The 21,194-nt window shown below is 38.8% G+C and overlaps 1 protein-coding gene across 3 annotated transcripts in view; it reads right to left on the bottom strand.

Moving 5' to 3' along the window:
* The window catches only part of LOC149015955 (tRNA(His) guanylyltransferase 1-like), a 66,135-nt gene that overhangs the window by 15,068 nt on the left and 29,873 nt on the right, over positions 1 to 21,194 (bottom strand). For all 3 annotated transcript variants that reach the window (XM_089156914.1, XM_089156915.1, XM_089156916.1), the window contains exons 8-10: positions 10,173 to 10,438; positions 7,741 to 7,872; positions 7,342 to 7,386 (exon numbers count right to left, since the gene is read on the bottom strand). In XM_089156914.1, coding sequence (XP_089013040.1) covers positions 7,342 to 7,386; positions 7,741 to 7,872; positions 10,173 to 10,438 — 443 coding nt within the window. The remainder of the gene's footprint in view (positions 1 to 7,341; positions 7,387 to 7,740; positions 7,873 to 10,172; positions 10,439 to 21,194) is intronic.

The raw sequence follows: 21,194 nt of genomic DNA, 5'->3' as shown, positions 1-21,194 counted from the left end.
GGCTAAAACTTGGTATTTAGCCTATTTGATGCCTTTTGAACACACTAGTGGCCTTGGATTTGTGAGAAAACAGCCATAAGTATGATTTCTAAGTCTACCCATATTGTGAAACCGAAATGCTCTATGATTAGAGAATGCAATGTTATATAACATATAATATAAAACCATTAATGCTATAGGATTAGAGAATGCAAGGTTATATAACATGTAATATAAAACCTTAAGGCATATAAATGAAAATCATGTGTATCAAATACATCAAATAACTTCAATGTCATCAAGATAACATTCATATGTGTATTACAATCTTAACTTTCGAGAATAGAATGATAAAAGTATACAACCGTTAGAAGTTTTATATAAGTCATTAACGCATAAGTTCATAAGACAAGTAGAGGATGATTGAGCTTTCTTTGATGTTGTAGATGTGCTAAGAGTAGTTGCAAGTGAAACTTTGGCTGAAATCTACAAAAAATTTGGTAAAAAATGAGAGTTCCAGAGAGATATGGCGAGATTTGGGGCGAGATATGGCGAGATATGGCGAGATCTCGAGCGAGATATCCCATCTCGCAGATATCGCCCTTGATCTCGTCTTGGTTTATGAAAAAACCGAGATATCTCGCGAGATCTCGCAGATCTCGCGAGATCTCCCACCATGCACCGAAGAATGCTGAAGATGTTATTGCCTAAAACAACGGGAAGACAAACAGAGCATTTATGATTTTTTAGCAGGATTGAATATATAATTTGATCAAATTCGCGCACAGATCCTTTCTAGAGAGCCTTTCCCTTCTCTGGCTCAAGCCCTAGTAGATATAGAGGATAGTCGACAGATAGCTATGGTACATACACAAACTCCTGATAGGTTTGCGTTAATTGCTGGTTCTAGTAATCCTAAGCCTAGTTTTGGTAACTCTCAACCTCCTGTGAAATGTGAGTATTGTGGGAAGGAACGCCATACAAAGGATAAATGTTGCAAACTACATGGATGTCCAACCAGTTCTCATGGAGGAAAGAGTAGCAATACGGGGCAACAATCAAGTATCTAGAAATCAGGCTATTCCAAACATATAAAGTACTACCACACCTACTTCCGTAGACGATATCTAGAATCTTTTTCATTAATTGATGACCAGACATGACGGATCCTCTTCTGGTTTGGCTCCCAATGCGAGTGTTGCATCTGTCATCGCCTCTACCTCTAGTTCCCAGCCTCCTACATGTATTTTCCGACCGTCACAGTGTCAATTCTATTGATCCCTCCTGGATAATTGACTTTGGGGCAACCGACCACATGACAAGCACATCTTCTTTATTCCACACTTATTCTTCTATTCCACCTAATCAGAACATTCGAACAGCTGATGGATCTCTGTCCCCTATTTCTGGAAAGGGCTCCATCATTTGTTCACCTAACCTCACCATTTCCACTATTTTGCATGTTCCTAAATTTTCAGCTAATTTATTATCCATTAGTAGCCTAATCCGTGATATGAACTGCGAAATAACATTCTTTCCATCTCACTATGTTTTTCAGCACCTGGAGACTAGGCGTACGACTGGCAATGGTAAACAAAAGGGGGGGTTTTACCTATTGGATGGTTTTGGTTCTCCATCAGCTCTTTCTACAGTATTTGCATCATCCTCTCCTACATTAATGTCTTTATTATAGTGGCATAATCGTCTTGGCCACATTCCTTCATTAGTCTTATCTAGACTCTTTCCTGATTTTGTTAAAAAGTGTCATTTGAATCATTTTCGTTGTGATGTTTGTATTTAGCCAAACAAACAAGACATATTTATCCCATTTCAAATAATAGAAGTAAAGTTCTTTTTTCTGGTTATTCACTCGATGTATGAGGTCCTTCTCGGGCTGTGTCTATATATGGCCATATTTGGTTTGTTACATTCATTGATTGTTGAACCCGCACTACTTGGGTTTATCTCTTGCATAAAAAAAGTGATGTGTTATCTTGTTTCCACAATTTCCACAATATGGTTAAGACCCAATTTGGGACTATACTAAAAATTCTAACGATAGATAATGGGATTGAATATTCAGGTGGTAGCTTTCCCTCCTACTATTCTGATCAAGGGATTATCCATCAAACCAGTTGTGTTGATACACTTCCTCAAAACTAGGTAGCAGAACGCAAAAATAGGCATCTCTTGGAAGTGGCACGGTCCCTTACGTTTACTATACATGTGCCACCTCGATTTTGGGGTGATGCAATTCAAACTGCCACCTATGGCCCATGTGCAGCATTTGTAGGAATGTTGTGCTAGAATGCCCACTTCAAGAAGGCCATCCCACCTTCTCCTTCACATCACCCACAAATGCTTCATATTTTTCTGTTCGATCTATGGCCTCTTAAACAAGTCCGAATCAATGCATAGTATTTGGGTATCTAGATCAATCGAACTGTGTCTGAGTCATTAGATGTAGTTCAGGATCGTTGGCGCGTGGCAAATGGTCCAACTCTCTGACACTATAGCTCCTCCTCAAAGTGAAGCTGCCTCCTCCTCCCCTCTCAAAATCTGGCTCTCAGGAGGACCCTACACCTATGGCCGGCCCTTTACATCCTCTTGATGTGATCGAGTCTATGAGACTCTTTACTCATCCTCACTGCTCTCCCCATATTTGTCTCTGAGGATGATGCGTTGAGGTTTGGCTCATCTGGATCCATGTACTGCTCTCCCACCTCCAAGAGGTCATCTAAACACACAGGATAGAACTCATCCCTTTTTCCCTTTCTCCTTCCTATTCTTTTTCTCGACTTTCAGATATTGAGCCATCACAATTTTTACCTCATAAAGCACATTGAGGCATCCAGTCACATTGCAGTCCCCTCTCGCTAAATGGCTCTTCAATTGATGGCCCCACCTCCTCCAATCTATTTCTTGCATTAGTTTCGCTCAGACTTCTTCCTGTCCTCCCCAGGAGGCCTACCATGCTACCAAGCAATGTCTGACATAGTAACAAGGAGTCAAAAGTGGGTGCCTGATACAAACATACATATTAAGCATCATTTATATACAAAACCACACCTCTAATTTTTAGCATAAACACAAATTACTATAACCGAAGGTATTGCCAAACTTCAGGAAGTTTTGGATAAATAAATAAAATTTTAATTATTACTAATTATTAAATACATAAAATTAAAATCAAACAAACTAAAATTAATTTCAACACAGTCACAACTCACAACGTAAATCAAGTGATGGTGTCTCACATACATCAAAACAAAGCCAATATATCATGCATACGTAGGTTATTTTTTGAAAGAAAAAAAAAATTCTAGGTAATTTTAAAAAAAAAAAAAAAATAGTAGCACATTTCAAAAATTAAATCCAACAACATAGATTCGAAGATCTAGCTACTAGAGTCAACATATATTAAATTCAAAACAATTTAACATGATTTGAGCAGAAAAAATAAAAAGTAATGGGGTTAAATCCATTACCATGCTCAAAAGCTTGGAATAGGTTGAAATGCCCACTAGAAAACACTAGGAATCAAGAACACAATGCAAGAAAAGGCTTAAAAACACCTAAAATTACCTAAGAAGTTTCGAAATGCAAGGGAAAGTTTCGATCGAAACATGGGTTTCCATCTTCCTTTAGGTCGAAGCTCTACTAGATGAGGCGCGAGGTCAACCTAGCAACCATATAGCATAGGAGATGGAAGTTAATGTGGAAGAGTTATTGGCCACACCTGGAAGAACATAACCATCCCTTCGTGCCACACCTCAGTGCATCCTCCAACAGTGAAGATAATATTGTGTGGTTAGACACCGATGATGATGTCATTCAAGCACCCACTCAGACACAAGATGATGATGACGGACCTAGTAGTGGGGATGATAATGGGGATAATGATGACGACTATGGGCCTGGTGATCAGGGTTAACCTCATCCTATAGATCTTATTGTCCTATGGATGTGGTCAACTTGGAATGCTCGATGGGATCCATGAGCTTAGATAAATCTAGAAATTCCACTGCTAGAGGATCTAAATACTGGAGACCCATTAATTCCAAGTCCCAAAATAGTGGTACGAAGAGCGCTAGATCTATTTTGGGTCTTATGGTTATGGTACTCATTATGGTTATCAAACTTAGACGTATTTTCCAAGCCCTAAGGGTGTAGTATATCAATACACCAGTGCTACATATGTGGATGGCTGAGCGTCAGAGACATTTGAGGAGTCCATCTTCAGATTCCCACCACTCCGAATGCCATCTTCTACTTCACATCCATATTGTATGTTCCCTCCAACAGGATATCTGGCTTATGAGGATGACCAAACCTACATAGTTGTGGTCGACTACCCCAATTACCAAAGAAGGAATATGTCATAGGATGTGTATGTCCAAAGGATAGAGGAGAGATTTAGATACAACCAGTACTACACGGCTCACGAGATGGATCCACCGAGGCATTGAATGAGTAGTGGGTTTTGTACTACCCTTTTTTTGTTAGTTACTTTGTATTTGAAGTTTTGAACTTTGAAGTTATATCATGAAAGTTATGTTTACAGTTTATACTATTTTTGTCGAAAACCTCTCTATGTAAACTATTTTAATGACATGTCAATGTGTACTTTATGCCTTAATTAGCTTATATGCAAAATCCCACTCCAAAATACCCCTAAAACCCTTCCCAACTTACAAGAATGAGTCCCTAGTTTCAACAAAATTTTGACCATGTCGACTGAAATCTCGGTTAGGTTTCAACCAAAACATTTTTTTTATGCCTTCACCATCAAGTCTCAATCCCAGAATGATGGTTCCTAATAGTTGGAGGATCCTTATGGATTCTTCAGCTTCTTCGATGATCTCGAGACCTTCCCAACTCTTCCTTTTCTTCTACATGCTAAAGAAGTGTTCAGAGCCTAGGGTGGCACTATTTTACCAAGAAACCCATAGGCTTCGACGGTTGGAAGGGTGATTATCATCTTGAACACCCTTCCGACCAATGATAAAGGATGACATGAACGATTCGTCATCTGCCACCCACTTTCCCGACCACTTAGAGGCAGAAGTTGAAGAAGCCATTGGAGCAACCAAAATAAGTGCCAAAAGATGATCACTAATGAGGAGCACATGGCCATCAAGATTATGGATGATCAAAGTTGGCCCATCCATAGCCTTGTCATGGAATATGTTAATACCTACGCCCTATAAGGGCTAGTTGGAGGTGAGCTTCAACGACTGATGTGTCATCATTTTTGTCTTCTTTTTTTTCTTCTTTTTTTTTTTTTTTTTTTTTTTTTTATTTTTAACTTATTATTTGAGCTCTTTTGTCTCGCAGTTCCTTAAATAGTGACTGAACCCCAATTCCTCGCTGCTTTTCAAAGGAACAGCCAAATTAGTGCTTATTAGGGCAACGGAATAAGGGATATGCCCCAAAGCCACTGCCATAGAATAAGGTCAAAGCCCAGGGAGCCGCCTCGAGGTTGGAAGACCAGTTTAGGCTGGAACCCCACCTTAGTACAAAAGGGGTGATGATCAAGGAGCCCGAAGGCAGCTCCCCAGCGTCTACAGCAGCAGCAGCCAACCTCCAAGGGGAAGAGGAAAGAAAAACGCCACTAGTAGGTTCTCTCAGCAAGTTGGGAGGATGACAAAGACATCATTCCCTTTATTGAGAGGACAACAAAGAGGTCTGTGGTAGAGCAACCTCCCCAACTAAAAGAATCGAGGCTAGAGCACTACAGTGGCAGATCTAATCAAGATGGGGGTCCAATGTTCCCACCAATGTAGAAGATCTCCACCAGCACCTTGGTGCATACTAACTCCTCGGTAGCCCAAGAATGGATCCTGGAGGGTGTTCCTCCATGGGATCGAAAGACCTCGAGAAGTTTGAGGTCAAGCAAATTTTGAACTTCAGCTTTCTGTAAGTATCGACATCTTTGACTTCTTATTTTGAATTTCCTTTATGTTTTGACCTCATCTTTTTCTTTCCTGTGCAGCACCGGCTTCAAATTTCTTCACATTTTTAGCAGCAGCCATGCTTCACGTCAACCAGTACTCCATTTAGCTCGGCAATCCGAGGCCGAGCTCACAAACACTAGCCTAGAGAAAAAGGTCAAGAGTTGAAAAAGGAGCTGGACGAGCTGAAGGCAAGTAAAAGGCAACTAGGACTTAGCTTCGGAAAGAAAGGGACGATGTGTGAGACAAGCTCATTTAGGTGACTTTGAAGGCCAACCTCACCTTGAAGGATACCGACACTGCATGGGAAGCTTGCTGGAAGGCTGAGGAGCACCTCACCAAAATGATCAAGGAACAGGATCACCTTCAAAAAACTCAAGAAGGTCAAGGAGGCCTAAGCAAACTTTGAGAAGGATGTTAAGGCCCAGATCATTAAGAGCATTGTGATGGAGGAAGCTCTTCCATCTTTTGGCATGGGGCAAAACGTGGTCTGGAAGAGGCTTCTTCAAGAGTACCCAGACATTGACCCATCGAAGTTCCAAGACATCCTCAACCCCGTTGTCTCCAACAAGCTCAGGGAGGAAGGTTAGAATGGTGTAACGACCACAAGAACTTGTCGATGGAGACAAAAATGGTAGAGGTGTCGAAGACACTGAGGTCACTGAGGGGATCATTGAGGAAAAACCTTGATTTCCTTTGTAATAAACAGGATCTCTCATATAACATTCTTACAACCCTTGAGAAGGTGCCTGCAGGATCTGATCAATAAAAATATTTCAATTGCAAATATCTCCAAAAATCGTGTTTATGCAATTTACAGTAAAGAATAAATCATAAACCCAAAAAGTATATAAGAAAGGTACATATTGAGGGGAGCAAAAACCCCCCACCAAAAGGTAAAAAGAGAGAGAAGAGAAGACGAAAAGAAGTACCACTATCAAACTTGTACCGAAACTAATCTCATAGTAAAAAGAGACAGATGAGAAAAGGAGAACTACCACCTACCAAGCTGCTCCCGAAACTAACCTCACAGTAAACTAGCGACAAAAACTCACCTATATGAGGAACCATTGAATATAAACTCCTATCTTACTATTTGCACAGGATGTGCATAATAGGGAGCAAGGATGGTTCATACAGCCCTTCCATCTTGCTTTTGGATTGTATCGTCAATCTTTATAACCTAATGCATTAACTCCAATTTGCAAAAGATAAAAGATTTAAAGAGCAACCTGCCTCGCCTTTGGCAGAATTGAGATCTCTCCTACAAAACAAAGACGGAAGTACATAATAGGGAGAAAGGATGGTTCATCCAGTCCTTCCATCTTGCTTTTGGATTGTATCATTAATCGTTATAACCTAATGCATTAACTCCAATTTGCAAAAGATAAAAGATTTAAAGAGCAACCTGGCTCGCCTTTGGCAGAATTGAGATCCCTCCTTCAAAACAAAGCTGGAAGTTAAGATATAAATAATGTTAGGAATGCAAAATGCAGCAAAAAAAAACATCCACGTAATTAATGGGAAAATAAATTTCATGTTCACTTGACAGGGCAGCAGGAAACCCAACAACTTGCAAACCAGAAAGCGTTCTACAACTTTATGAAGTTTTCTATTGATTTATATTTGAATTGGTCCTTTTGGACATTCAGATCAATAAATTTTACATGGAACACCAAGTTTTGCTAGAGCCGCATTGTAAAATATCCCGAAGTCCCTTATTCGCAAGTCAACTTTATGCCAAGACAGAATTTGCAAGGTGGTAAATAAAGCAAAATTTGGACCATTGAGAGGTTTTGGTAAATACCTGTACTCATCACTGACCCCGTATGAGAAAAAAACATCTGGAAACTCCTCTAACATGGCCACTGCACATGAGTTCATCAGATTCAGAGCTTGCTCGTCATTTGGCTTCACAAATCCATGGATTTCAGAAAATCTACCATCAAACAGCAAATGGAAACTTGAGTTTAAGTACAACAACCTATACATCATAGATTTCAGTGCATTACTACTTGTGAGTAGCTAAATAGCGGTCGAATATCCACGTTTTCTTATTATAAAGTTCCATGTATTTAATTCCTATACTTAATTTAGGGATGATATTCAGAACTATCTCATAATTGAAATGGAAGTGGTTGGCACATATTACTTGTTTCTATGTTCTTATCCTAGATCATAATTTACCTATTACTTAATGATGAGCAACCCCAAGAGAACTATAAAGGTTAGGTTTCCTCAATCATGGCTTTTATTCTTAAAAGGGCTAAATATAAAGTTAATTGTTGGTCAACTAAAAGCCACATTTCTTTAAAGCAAGCACCCCTCTCCCCTTTCTTTTCTCCCTTCTCTAAGAGTCATTGAACCTAAGTAGGATAGTTTTTGAAGGCGTCATCTATGTGCATTATCACCCTGTTAGTGTTTGTTTGTGTAATAAGGCTGACTTGGTCACTAGTTTATATGTAGTTCAGCTTATGTTGTATTTCCCCCGAATCAGTTCTAATACCATTCCTTAGTCTGTCTCTATTGGTCTTTCCATACATCCTCCTCCACCTCACTCATCTTATCTACATTGCTCTTCTTAACTGCACAGAGCTCTGCCCCATATGTCATAGCAAAACTAATTATCATCCCATAAAATTTTCTTTGAAGTCTGACCCAAGGTATTCAAAGCAGTCAATTTGTGGTAGCTTTCACTCCTCAAGTTTTACCGCTACATATTTCTCATGGTTTGACTGAAGTTACACCTCATAGAATTTGTCTTTGTTCTGCTAAACTTGAAAACCTTGATTCCAAGCTTTATCTACAGAATTCCAGCTTTGCATTAATCCCTTCTGTTTCATCTGCAAAAAGCATACACCACGGGACCTCATCTTGGATTTCCCAGGTTAATTCACCCATGATTAGTGAAAAAACACAGGCTTTACTATAGTTCTAGGCTTCTAGCAAAATATGTTTACACATTGGGCTGTAAAAAACTTCCCTTTTGAATCTGTTTAATTAATTGAAATCTTTCACTTTTGGCTATAAATCGTCATTTTAAGGGTGGATTCCTATCCATGGTCCCAAGGTTGCAAGCTGGTTCAGTGGATTTCTATTTCATGATTTGGTACCTCAGTGTTTTGTTTGCTTTTGCAATCCTCCAGAAAAATTACCTTCTGTTAGGTCCCTCCTAACTTGCCCTGAACCCCTATTAATCTATTACTGCTACGACTTGTAAAGAATTAATGGCAGAGACTATCACAGAAACTGAATTCAGAATGACATTTTCAGCAGGGTAAGCTTGAAGTACTAATCGATTCCATTAAGAACTCTGATGTGGAAATAAGCTGCAGACTACAGATTGAAATACTAAGAACTGATAACTCTACTGAAAGCATACAAACTAAAATGAAACACAAATAAACACAGCATCAATCGACATCTATCGACTGAGCAACACCATGGCTGAGCCATTCCCAGAGGTCCTCCCTCTCCCCGCAAGCTTGCTTGCTGCTTCTATATTTTTCCTCCCTTTTTCCTTCTCTCAGTCCCCCTTTCATACTCCCCTTCACCTAGCAAACTCTAACAGAATTTACTCTTCTACCCAATCATCTTCTGCCAGCTGGAGTGTCAGCTGGAGTGTCCAATGATGAGCTGCCACCTGTCCCTTCCCCTGCTTCAGATGTTAGACGTGCTAGGTTCTCTTATGGCTCTGCTATAATTGATGCTGCTTTCCCTTATTTGCCCTTCCGTTTATATACTTGGTAAACAAGGGGCTTATCAACTTCTGTTTCTCTTCTTTTCCATATTACATCCACAAAGGTCTGTATGGGGTCAAATTACAAACTTGATCCCTTCTTTAGCCTTGGTTCAACTTTCTGTTTTCAGTTGTTTTGTGCCATTAATTATGTTTTGCCTACAACCGCATGGTCAATTTAGGAATAATTATGTAACCATCAGATGACCCAAACTTTTTCAATCAGAAAGCTATCAGGATTATAACCCAATAATTTTCCTGAGACCCCAAGAAATTTGTAAGATCAGATGGCCAACTGGCCATCCTCATAGAACCTAAGTGGAACTTATCAGTTCTAGAGTCTAACATCTAATTTATGCCATATGAACACATCATGCAATCCTATTCTTGTCATAGTTTTCTGTCTCATTAGTTTCATACGACTTGTATAAAAAATTATTGAATTTTAAAACCATAAAAATTTCAAGAAATTCTTTCCACCAAAAAATTAGATAATTTACCTATGAAAATGGCATCCGTCAATTCGAACAACAATCCACGTGGAGGGCATCAACTTGTAGTCAACTTCAAAAGATTTCACATAATCAAAATTGTTGGTTGACCAAACTTTGCAGAAATCCTCCACTGTTATATGTAGCTCTTCAATCAGATTCGGGTGCTTAGCCCAAAAGCTTGGCCAGTCTGGATCAAAATGGTCCACCATCAGCTTTTTTCGTGATCTTCTAACAGGATCTCCGAGCTGATTGTACTTTACAATTTCTTCCACCTTTGGCATCAGGGAAGATTGTTACCAAAACAAGCAAAAGCAATTAAAGAGAAAAAGGCACAGGATCCAGCACCATATCATTAGGCACTCACTGAAGAAACATATTAAAATTAAAGGCTCACAGATCAACTTCGATAAATATCATAAGAAAAAATAGGCAATTGATATAGGATTTGGGGAGACTCTTCAGATCTTGATTCAGTGGTTTGCACATATGGACCTTTTTGGTGGTTTGCATTGAAAATTCTAATAGACTATTCCACTGAATCAGCTTGGCAGTCGGTTCAGGAAAAATTGATAAACTTCAACAGGAAGCAACTTGGTTCTTGGTAATATTCCAAATATTCCAAGCGGATCATTCACTGTGTAAAGATGCCTTGTAGATGATTTACCTTCAAAAATCAGCTGATACAGAAACATGTGTAAGCAACTTTTGTGCATTTGCTGGGCTGGTCTAAAGAGCCGCAATGATTTGTTTTCTAAATGTCTCAAAACACTGGCTATATGAGGGATGTGTTGCTCCTCCAGTCCCAAAATAGGAGAAAGACAAATTGTCATTGAGGAAGCAACATCGGAAAGGTATACATTCAATAAGGATGATTCTATCAGTACAACTGGTAAATTAGCTTTCAGTTCTACTACACATCAGTAGTTATGGAAAGAATGATGCAAGAAGGGTTAAGCCACCCTCTATTAGGCCTAAAATCAAGACCCAAAATACCCAAAGCTAACCGAATACCTCAGGGGTATTTTGGTCATTTTTCCAAACCTTTTGGACTCAAGAAGGGTCTGGTTGGAACCCCCTCGATTCAAGGGTCATGGATCTATCTTTATTCTTTTTATCTGAATTAGTATTTTTTTAGTTATGACAGAGTCCCAATCTATGTAAAACTTTGAGTTAGAGTCCAACTTTCAAGGACTCCTCAGAGTTACTAATTTGATTCCTTCAAGATGTCTTATGTAAGAGTCCAATTATGGTGTCTTTAAGAGTCCTTTTTTTATTAATTAGTTGAATAGTGCAGTTACTTTTTTTTTCCTTTTTTCGAATCCTTTATGGAGATGAGATTCTCAGTTTGAGTCTTCGTTAAATTGCTTAAGTTGTAAGGCTATAAAAGCCCACCCTTCCTCCATTATTGGGCAAGTTGAAATTGATTAACAAAATTTTGGTTTGGAGGCAAACAAGGTGGTGGTTTTCTTGGGAGGGCCACGGTGGATTTAGAGTTTCTTTCTTCAATTTCAGCAAGTGTTCTTCAATTCTAGAATTAGTTCAACAATACCAGCAATCTTTTTCCATCTACAAGTAGTGCATCCCCAACCACATCCCTAGCCATCCCTTTTCTTCCCTCAGCTATTGCACCCTTCTTGTCTATTTCCTGAATTTTCTTGAATTTTTGAACTTTTCTAGAGACCCAAATTTCAAGGTCAGATCTACACAAATATAACTGTTAAATCTGTCCCAAACTCTACGAACCTCATCCCCCCACCCTAGTGACCTTAGATCCCAATTTGACCTCATTCTAACCATCTGAATTCAAGAATAAACATATATTTATTTCTTGAATTTTCGTACTTCCCAAGACCCTAAAAAGAACCCTAATATCTTTCAATTTAGCCATCCAAACTAGGGGTGTAAATGGATAACCAAAATCCGCTTCCGCATTCGTATCCGCATCCGTTTAGCGGTATCCGTATCCGTCCGATTACTAATAGAATGCGGATATGGTATACCCCTTTCTTACCGGTTATTATCCGTCCGATAAAATTATCCAATTAAGTTACTTATTTGGATTTATTTTCTTACTTTTAAAGACCTATTACTTGATATATGTGACTATTTTTCTAGATTCTCTACTAAAATTATACCAAAGTAACTAAATTCTTAAATTTCAAACCTAACCCTCACAAATAAAAAGGTAAATATGTCAACAGAGTAGTCAAAAACTTGTATTCAATCTGTATTCATACCCATTTAGAAGAATCCACTTAAGAAAATAATTATTCGATTATCATCCAAATCCGACAAAATCCTTCCGAAAACTAATAGGATATTATCCGAATCCGTCTAAATATAATATTACCAAAATTCCCTCCAATTAGAATCCGATCCGTTTACACACCTTCAAACCACCCCCCCCCCCAAACCAAACTTAAGAAATCATATCCCCATAATATTACCAAAATTCCCTCCAAGTTTCAACACCTTTAGACCCCAATTTCTAATCTCAAGGAATTTATCCCTCCCATGGAATGGGTTACATATCCTTGGGACCCTGCATCATCTTTTCATAACATTTGATATAGTTGTCCATAAAACATTAAATTTACCTTCCCCAATTTATCCCATCCCATTTAGATTTTGTTAACCAAACCTTTCCCAAATCCATCATCCTATATTGAATTGTTAAAACCTTAGCTTACAAAAAAAACCCTAATCAACCCAAAATCTCTCCCATCTTACTAATTGATAAACCCTAATTTTCCTTAAATCTTTCCCCTATTAGTTCTTTGTTTGTTGGTTCATAAGGAGAGAATCCTAGAGTAACCCCAATTTTAGGGAGATAATTTCACATCTCAAAACCCTAAAATCCAGGTCACATCAGTGAGTCAAGATATCTTGTTCGAGTCGTGATCTTGGTCCAACCGTTATTTTAAACATCCCCGAATCTGCTAGACTTCATCAACACTCCTACAACATATTTAAAAGATTGAAGTGGTCCAACCAAAACTTCAAGAAAGGTGAGATTTCATCCCAAATCTCGACTCAATCCTCAGAAAAATCTTGATCACAACGTCCTCATCCCTGCTGCCCTGCTGGAAAACCTGGTTTTGTCGAATTTCTTGCCAGAGTATTAGCTAAGAAGACCTACTAGACTTCATCATCAACACTCTTGCAACTATATAGAAGATTAAAGAGGTTTTCAACCAAACTTCAAGAAAGGTAAGATTTCATCCTAAATTTGATTTTTTTTTTTTTAAATCTATGTCCGACATTAGTTTTTTAGTGTCGTACTCCTTTGTTTTCAATCTATAACTAAACCAATCTTGTCATGCGATTGTGAACTTACAAATTTAAACATTGATGATGAACATGTCTGATGTACAATGTAATTGTATGACTTTGAACCTTCATTTATAAAGTAAATCACGTATACTTTATGTTTTATAAGTTTATATCTTCACTTCTTCAGTGCAGTGGTTTGCAATTGTTTTCCATCAATCTGAATCCACCAATTTGTTTAGAAGGCCTAAAATAGGCTGAACATAAATTTCCACAGCCCAAAAAAACCTCAAAACTGACTTGAAATTCCAGGACTACCCCAAGAAGAGTCCCAAGAGCCGAAAGAAGATATAGGGCTGCTGCCCAACACCCTGCAGCCCAATAGAAAGGCCGAACCACATGGAGGTTATTTTGGTCATTTTAGGTACCTAGTCTAATTAGAATCAGAGTTTTATTGTGACCCTAGTCCTAATTTTATTTTGTTATTTGAGTCAGTCCTTGTTAAGTAAAAGTCCTAGTCTATTTAGGAGTTCTATATAAAATAGAATTTCTTTACTTGCTATTGCATTTAACAGGATTCTTTTGTTTTGTGGACTCCAAGTAGGAGTATTTCAATTTAGGCTTATAAATAAAGCCTCAGATGTAACTAAATCACATTATTGATGAAAAAAAAGTTTTGAAAAGGTGTTGCAGCCAAGGTTGAGTGTGATTGAGGTTATTTAGGGTTTTCAAGATGAAGGGACCCTATGGCAGCTTCTGTGGTGTTTCGTCTTCAGGGGTTCTTCTATTCCCAATATTATACAGCAAGAAAATGATCATTCCATCCATTCCCCATCTCCTACCTCAATCTCAAACATCACTAAATCTCCACCCCATTCTTGAGGCACCCAGTTTCCTTTCCCAAAAACCCCAAAACCTGTAACTCCAAATTCCTTCCACCAATCATCAACCTGTCTTAGGAGCATCAACCCGACCCCATCAACACTCGACCCAAGTGGCAACCCTAACCAATCCCCAGAAACACTAGAAAGTGAACCCTCCATTTCCAAAACCCTAACTTGGAATTGAATCTGAAACTGAAAAGTACCAGAATCAAGTTTAAATTTCAAACATCTAAAACCTAAATCCTTCTGGCAGAACCTTGTATACCCCCTTTTCAACCATAAAATTCCCATAACACTTTAGAAAGCCCTAGCCGCACGGTTTAGGATCCAACTAGCCGCTGGACCTAAAACACTAATTATGCATGTTGTTCATCAAGGATCTTGAATTTGGCCCTCGTCCTATTGAGGATACGTCAAATGGTACCAGAGCTATGGATGAATCAGTAGGAGCTAGAGCGATGGATGAATCGGCAGATAATTTCAAAGAAGGAACAGAAAGATCCCTATGATTAAGAATACCTAGACTACAGTTTTTCCATGGATGTCATGTCAAAAATCCTTGTAGCAGAAACCGATGGAGAAGCCTAAAGGAGAAATTGCATATTCAATATGAAACTCAAAAGAGGTGTCCCCAACGTAATCTTGGATAGTGGTAGTAGTGTCAATGTGGTGTCTAAAAGCTCTGTCAAAAGGGCTGGCCTCAAAACTGAGAAGCATCCCCAACCCTATAAAGTATCACTTCTCAACAATGACAGACTAGAAGTTTCCCGAAGATGTTTAGTATCCATCAGTCACCATTCTTACTCTGTGGAGATCTGGAGTGATATTGTTCCTCTGAGGCTTTCTGATATTATCCTTAGGAGGCCAAAGCTGTATGATAATAACGTCACCATCATGGGTAAGGAGAATAAATGCAAATTCACCCACAAAGGTCAGAAGATTGTACTACCAGAGGAGATCAAGAAAAGCCAAGTTTTAGGACAAATCAGAAGAATTCAGATACCAAAAAGCAGCTTCTGGTTGTTCCACCAAAAGAATTTTTGAAGTGTCCAGCAAAGGAAGCAACCAGAGCTTAACCTTAATTACCAAGGCCAAAACTCCACAACAAAAGACTGGACATTCCCCACAATTCTAGAAGCTCCTTCAAGTGTTAGTGCCAGAAGAGATTGATAAGGACAACAAGGCCAAAATAGTGGGGGACCAAGAATTGACTCAAGCCCTTGATGAAAAGATTGTGACACCTGAACATGGTACCACAAAAAGCTTGTAAGGACAAGATCAAATGGATAACAAGGCTTGGGATGTGCCTAAAGAAGACCCCATGGACATGGCTACTGATCTTGAGCACGAGCACATCGACTTTGTCATGCCACCATGGTTCTCTGAAAAGAAAGTCCCCAGAATAGAAGACTTCATTCCTAGTATTCCTGCATTGCCTGAATTTTTTCCTAGGAATGGCACAAGCTGCTACACATGTTACTCCCCCCACATCACAACAAGATTCGAGGAAAAATTCACACCGACAGTCTCAAGAGAATTGATCCAGATGTACATAAAAGGCATATGGCTCTCACCCATTCATCAAGGATGAATGTTTTCAAGAAGGGGAGAGCTAATGTGAAATTCCAGAAGGGCCACTGTTGTAAGTCAAAGAAGGGTAATTTTGTCTCAATAGGAATGTTATTATTTTTAGTCCCACATCGATATTCTTGTATTCTTCACTTCTTTCTATTATAAATAAAGGCTTGCAGTGTCACAATGACATATTCAAGGATTTCGGGTCACAGCAGCACAGGTCACCGCAGCCCCATTGCAGGCCTCTGAGCGACCAAATAACCCATCGCCTTCATCATTCCACATCCCAGGCTCCCAGCAACCATCACCTAGCCTACCTTGTAGCCCACGCCAAATCGAACCCAAAAACAGTTTTTTATTTTTTTATTTCTTTAAACCAGCAATAGGATCTAGAGGAGTCGCTGCAATTTTTTAACCCCTCTAGACCAATCAACCACCTTCCAAAAGCCTTCTTCCACCCTGCGATCACTCCTAGACTGACGCTAACTCTATGCAATTCTCCGAGGATGATCGATTTCATCCCTTCACCCCTCTCTTATCTTTTATTGTTCTCTTTACTTTTCCCACCGACGGCAATGTTTAGGAGCACTTAAAATCAAATATTTGTCCTTTTAATTTTATCAATCTACATTGATTGCCCTATTTGTCCTTCCCTTTTTTGTTTCTATTTTGTGAATTCACAAGGAGATGTTTTGTAAATTCGAATATGTCCAAGGGGCTTTCTTGTGAATTCAAATATTTTTCGGCGGCTCATTGTGAATTCTCATATATCTAAGGGCTCGTTGTAAATTTGACAAAATAGTATTTACCTCCATGGACTCGGATCATTCCTATTCTTCTTTTTCCATTGCCCCCTATAGTTTATTTTTAGCCGTGTACAAAACATTTTTTTTAAACTAAAATAATAGGAATATTTTTTTCCTATCCCATCCTTAAGTGATTTCTTGTTCTTGGTTCCTGCAATGGCTGATTCCACCACATCTCCCTTGTCTGTATAGTTAAAGAGTCTCCCATTTCTTCCATTCATAGGAATTGTGAGTTTTCTCCGCTTCAGATGACCACTTGGAACTCAATGGGTCCAATTATCTTAGATGATCTTTGTTCAGTTTCCCTTGTTGTTGGTGCTCATGTTGTTACTGGCCATCTTGAACTTCTACCAAACCTTGCACACCTGGTCATGGGTTTCCTCCTTAACTTCATTAAATCAAGCATAGCAGAGAGTTATCTCCTCTTTCCAGATGTGGCAACTACTTGTAAAGGGGATAAGGATGCATACTCTAGAGTAGGTAATGATGCATAGTGCTTCGAATTCAGACGAAGATCAATCAATTGCAGCAGAAGGACCTCACTCTTTCTTAGTTTTATAACACTCTTGGGGGATATTACCAGACTTTAGATTTCTATAGGAAGTTTACACCAAAGAATGTTGAAGATGTTATTGCCTATCAAAAGTGGGAAGACAAACAAAGATTTTATGATTTTTTGGCAGGATTGAATATAAATTTTGATCAAATTCAAGCACAGATCCTTTTTAGAGAGCCTTTCCCTTCTCTAGTGCAAGCCTATGCTATGGTAGATACAAAGGACAGTCGACAGATGGCTACGGTACATACACAGACTCCAGGTAGGCGTACATTGGCTGCCAGTTCTAGTAATCCCATGCCTAGTTCTTGAGACTCTTGGCCTCTTGTGAAGTGTGAGTATTGTGGGAAGGAACGTCATACAAAGGATAAATGCTGAAAATGACATGGAAGTCCAGCCAATTCCCATGGAGGAGAAAAGTGTGGCAGTAGGGGCAGCAATCAAGTATTTGCTAATCAACTTATTTCAGACACCCAAAAGGACATTAGTATCTCATTTTGCTGATGAGATCCAAACTCGTTCTTGTTAATTGATGACCAGGCTTAATGTATCCTCTTCTGAACTAACTCCCATTGCAAGTGTAGCCTTTGTCGTCACTTCCACATCAGATACCTAGCAATAAAGTGTCTTTTTCGATTATTAATTCTGATGTGTGGGGTCATTCTCAGACTATGTCTGTTTCTGGTCATTGTTGGTTTGTGTCTGATAAGAACCCACGAATAGAATACAAAACTAATATTATTTAATTGATAGAATAACGAAGAACAATGATAAACTGGTTACAATGGTGCTAGTCACCCCCACAGCACATTGTTGCCCCTCAGCCTATGGCTGCCCAAAAATTCACATAAAAAATCCTAAACTACTACTCACACCTTATCCCTATTTATAACCCCTAATCAACCCTAATCTCCCCAAATCTCTCTCATTCGGTAATAAATATTCTGCAATATTCTACCTGTCCCCAAATCTCTCTTATTCAGTAGTAAATATTCTGCAATATTTTGCAAATCATTCATAATATTATGCCTGTCCCCAAATCTCTCTTATTCAGTAGTAAATATTATGCAAATCATTATTTATTTAACAACCTCCTTCTTAGGACCAGATCTGACTTCCTTCCCTAATTGTTGTTCGCCAGATTTTCAGCAAATCATTCCTCTGCCAATATAGCATAATACTGTGATCCCAGGGCTCTATCAGTATCTTTTATTGATTGTTGCACTAGGACTACTTGGGTGTATCTTCTTTGTGAAATCCCTAGAATCCCAACCCGAAAGTCTGTGTTAAAGATCCAGGAACCCGGAGTGCTAGTAGAGGCAACTATGGACTATCTAGATAAAGACCATTGGGTCAAAGTTTAAACCAATGGAAGTGGTAGTAGTAATGTGGGAATTGGAGTGTTGTTGGAATTTGGAAGGAGATCTGACTCGGAAGTTGACAGATTTGGAAGTTGGATCAAGAGTTCATTGACGGCATGTTTGGAAGGTACCAAAAATTAGGTAAGACCCTATTGGAATGAAGATTAAGAGCTAAAGCAGACCCAAGGAGCTAAACCCCTCAAAACTACTCCAGGAATGAAGTTTCTACGTGTGGGTCAATTGGCTTAGTCGCCTTAAGCGACCCACTTAACACCGTGAAAAGAAGGGCAATTTCAATATATTAATTTTTGAACTCCTTCAAATATGTATTTCGACCCTAAATGTGTCATTACACTCTGTAGCCATCACAGAACGTCAGTACGAGTCATGGAGTGCTTTACGAATGTGAAGGACAACGTGGAGATCATCCGTGAGGCATTCCGTAAAACGTTTGCACATTATAAGATTAGTACTCTTTCTCCGTTGACCTAATCATTCCCCGTGCATGTTTTCTTCACTACTGTTAGACTTTGTAAAGGGTTTCTTAGTACTGAAAAACCTTATTCTGTTGTTCCTTGTATTTTTAAGTGAATCCCCACTCACTCTGTTTTGCGAATCAATTTAAGAAAAGACCTATTAACAATGTAATAGGTTTATTGTTCCTCTTGAGTTTTTGAATGCCTATTAATGTTAGGTCATCAAGTCATCTACTTTGTCTATTTTAGAATTTTCTATATGCTTTAGAAGTAGTTTAGAACCCAATCTCGTAGTTGTCTGATGAACGGAAGTGATTTTATCCGTACTCGAGCAAAGGTTGATTGGCCTGGTCTCCCGAGGTGACCCAAGATTGATATTGTTCACCTGACCACCACCCCCCCCAGTCGATTGGACTGGTCTCCCAAACCGACCCGCCTAGTTACTGTACAATCAACCCATCTCCGACAGTATGTATTTTATCCTAAATCTGACATGGGACTTTTAGGGTTATTTCTAACTTTTCGCCAATATGTAAAAAGGACTATTTTGGAAAGTGTGAAATCAATCTACGACTCTCTTTGGAAGGTGTGAACTTAATTATAAGGTAAGGATGTTCACATGCATATAATCTTCATTAAATTCTTGAATAATGTAAAACTTGCATATGGATTTGTGTATTGTTGTTTAAGGATTTTATCTTGTCATAATGCTATGAAATTACAGAATGTTATTGTTTGATTATAATACATGTGAGTTCCATAGTCTTATGAGAATTTGGACTTGAACTGGGGTTATGGCTCTACCATTACCCTAAGAACCATAGAATTGAACATACAACTTTATTTGCAAGTTAGGACGTCTATTCGCATGGTTAGGATTACCCCCAACATGTTACAACCCTAAAGGCATGGGAATTGAAGTCATGTCACCCGCGGCAACGGTATATGGTTAGCGGGCGCCCAAAATAGCGAGAGGCATGAGCGGACACACAAAATTGTCGTGGGGGCCATTCATTTATAGGATTACATTTAATAGGCTCGGGCTTGTGGGTGCCCAAGACTGTGAGAAATTGTTAGGGTCAGGTCATCCCGCTCAGATCATCACTATGGTCGGGGTTTAGGTCACCACTCTCTCACAACACCATTAGTTGGAGTAGTGGCGCATGTCAGGGTATTACCTAGCCCAATGCATAGTGATCTACTTTAACATAATACTTAAGGTCCAGATACTTCCACTTATGCCTCTCGCCTTTTTGATTCAGTATCCTCCAAGTCTAGGGCTATCGTATCCTATGACACCAACCAACTTGGACTACGCTCCTGGAGCCCTATTGGTCATCCACATATAATGGGCATGAATCTCGTGTCCCCTCATGCTATTTGAGTTACACCCAACTTATGTTCTAATATAGACCATCTAATTACTTACGATTCAAAGGTGTAATGGACCTTTGTAGGAGAGTTCAATTAACCGTAGAACCTAGTTTTGTTCTATAAATACTAGCTGAGAGCAACGATCTGGGTATTCCAAACTAGATACTCATGGTGTAATGGTTTAAGCAACCTTGTGCTTAAACCCTAAACCTTAACGATCTTGAAGCATTAGTTCCAAAACTGTAATATTCAAACTCAATACAGAATCATTCATAACATTCCGAAAGAGAATGGCATCCAATAAAATCCAAAAGAACACTTTGAATCAAAACATGAGTTTTAGAACAAATCTAAACCCAATCTGATTAGAAATTCTTCTTGGAAGTGAATTATTTGTTCTTACAGAGAACAATACAACTGTTCTTTGCATCCTTGAACGATTTACTCATAAAGTGAATCATCCTCGTCGAGATCCAGCCTGACATCTTTGATTGATTTTACTTGTCAAATAAATCTTTCCATCAAGCCGTAAGATTGGATTCACACCTTAATTTTTGCCATCCATTGCAAATTTACCAAAATTTGAATTTCATAATATGTGAATTCAACCATTTGCATAAGTATCTAGTTCATTCAAAAGAACTTAGTACAACCCACATGATGACTCAAAAATCATTTGCATTCTCATCAAATTTCTAAAGAAGAACAAGACCTAAATGATTTCTT

The sequence above is a fragment of the Hakea prostrata genome, chromosome 5 (assembly GCF_041222555.1).
Source record: "Hakea prostrata isolate BN-2017 chromosome 5, UWA_Hpros_2, whole genome shotgun sequence".
Taxonomy (NCBI): Eukaryota; Viridiplantae; Streptophyta; class Magnoliopsida; order Proteales; family Proteaceae; genus Hakea; species Hakea prostrata.
This window is presented reverse-complemented; position numbering and strand designations above follow the sequence as displayed.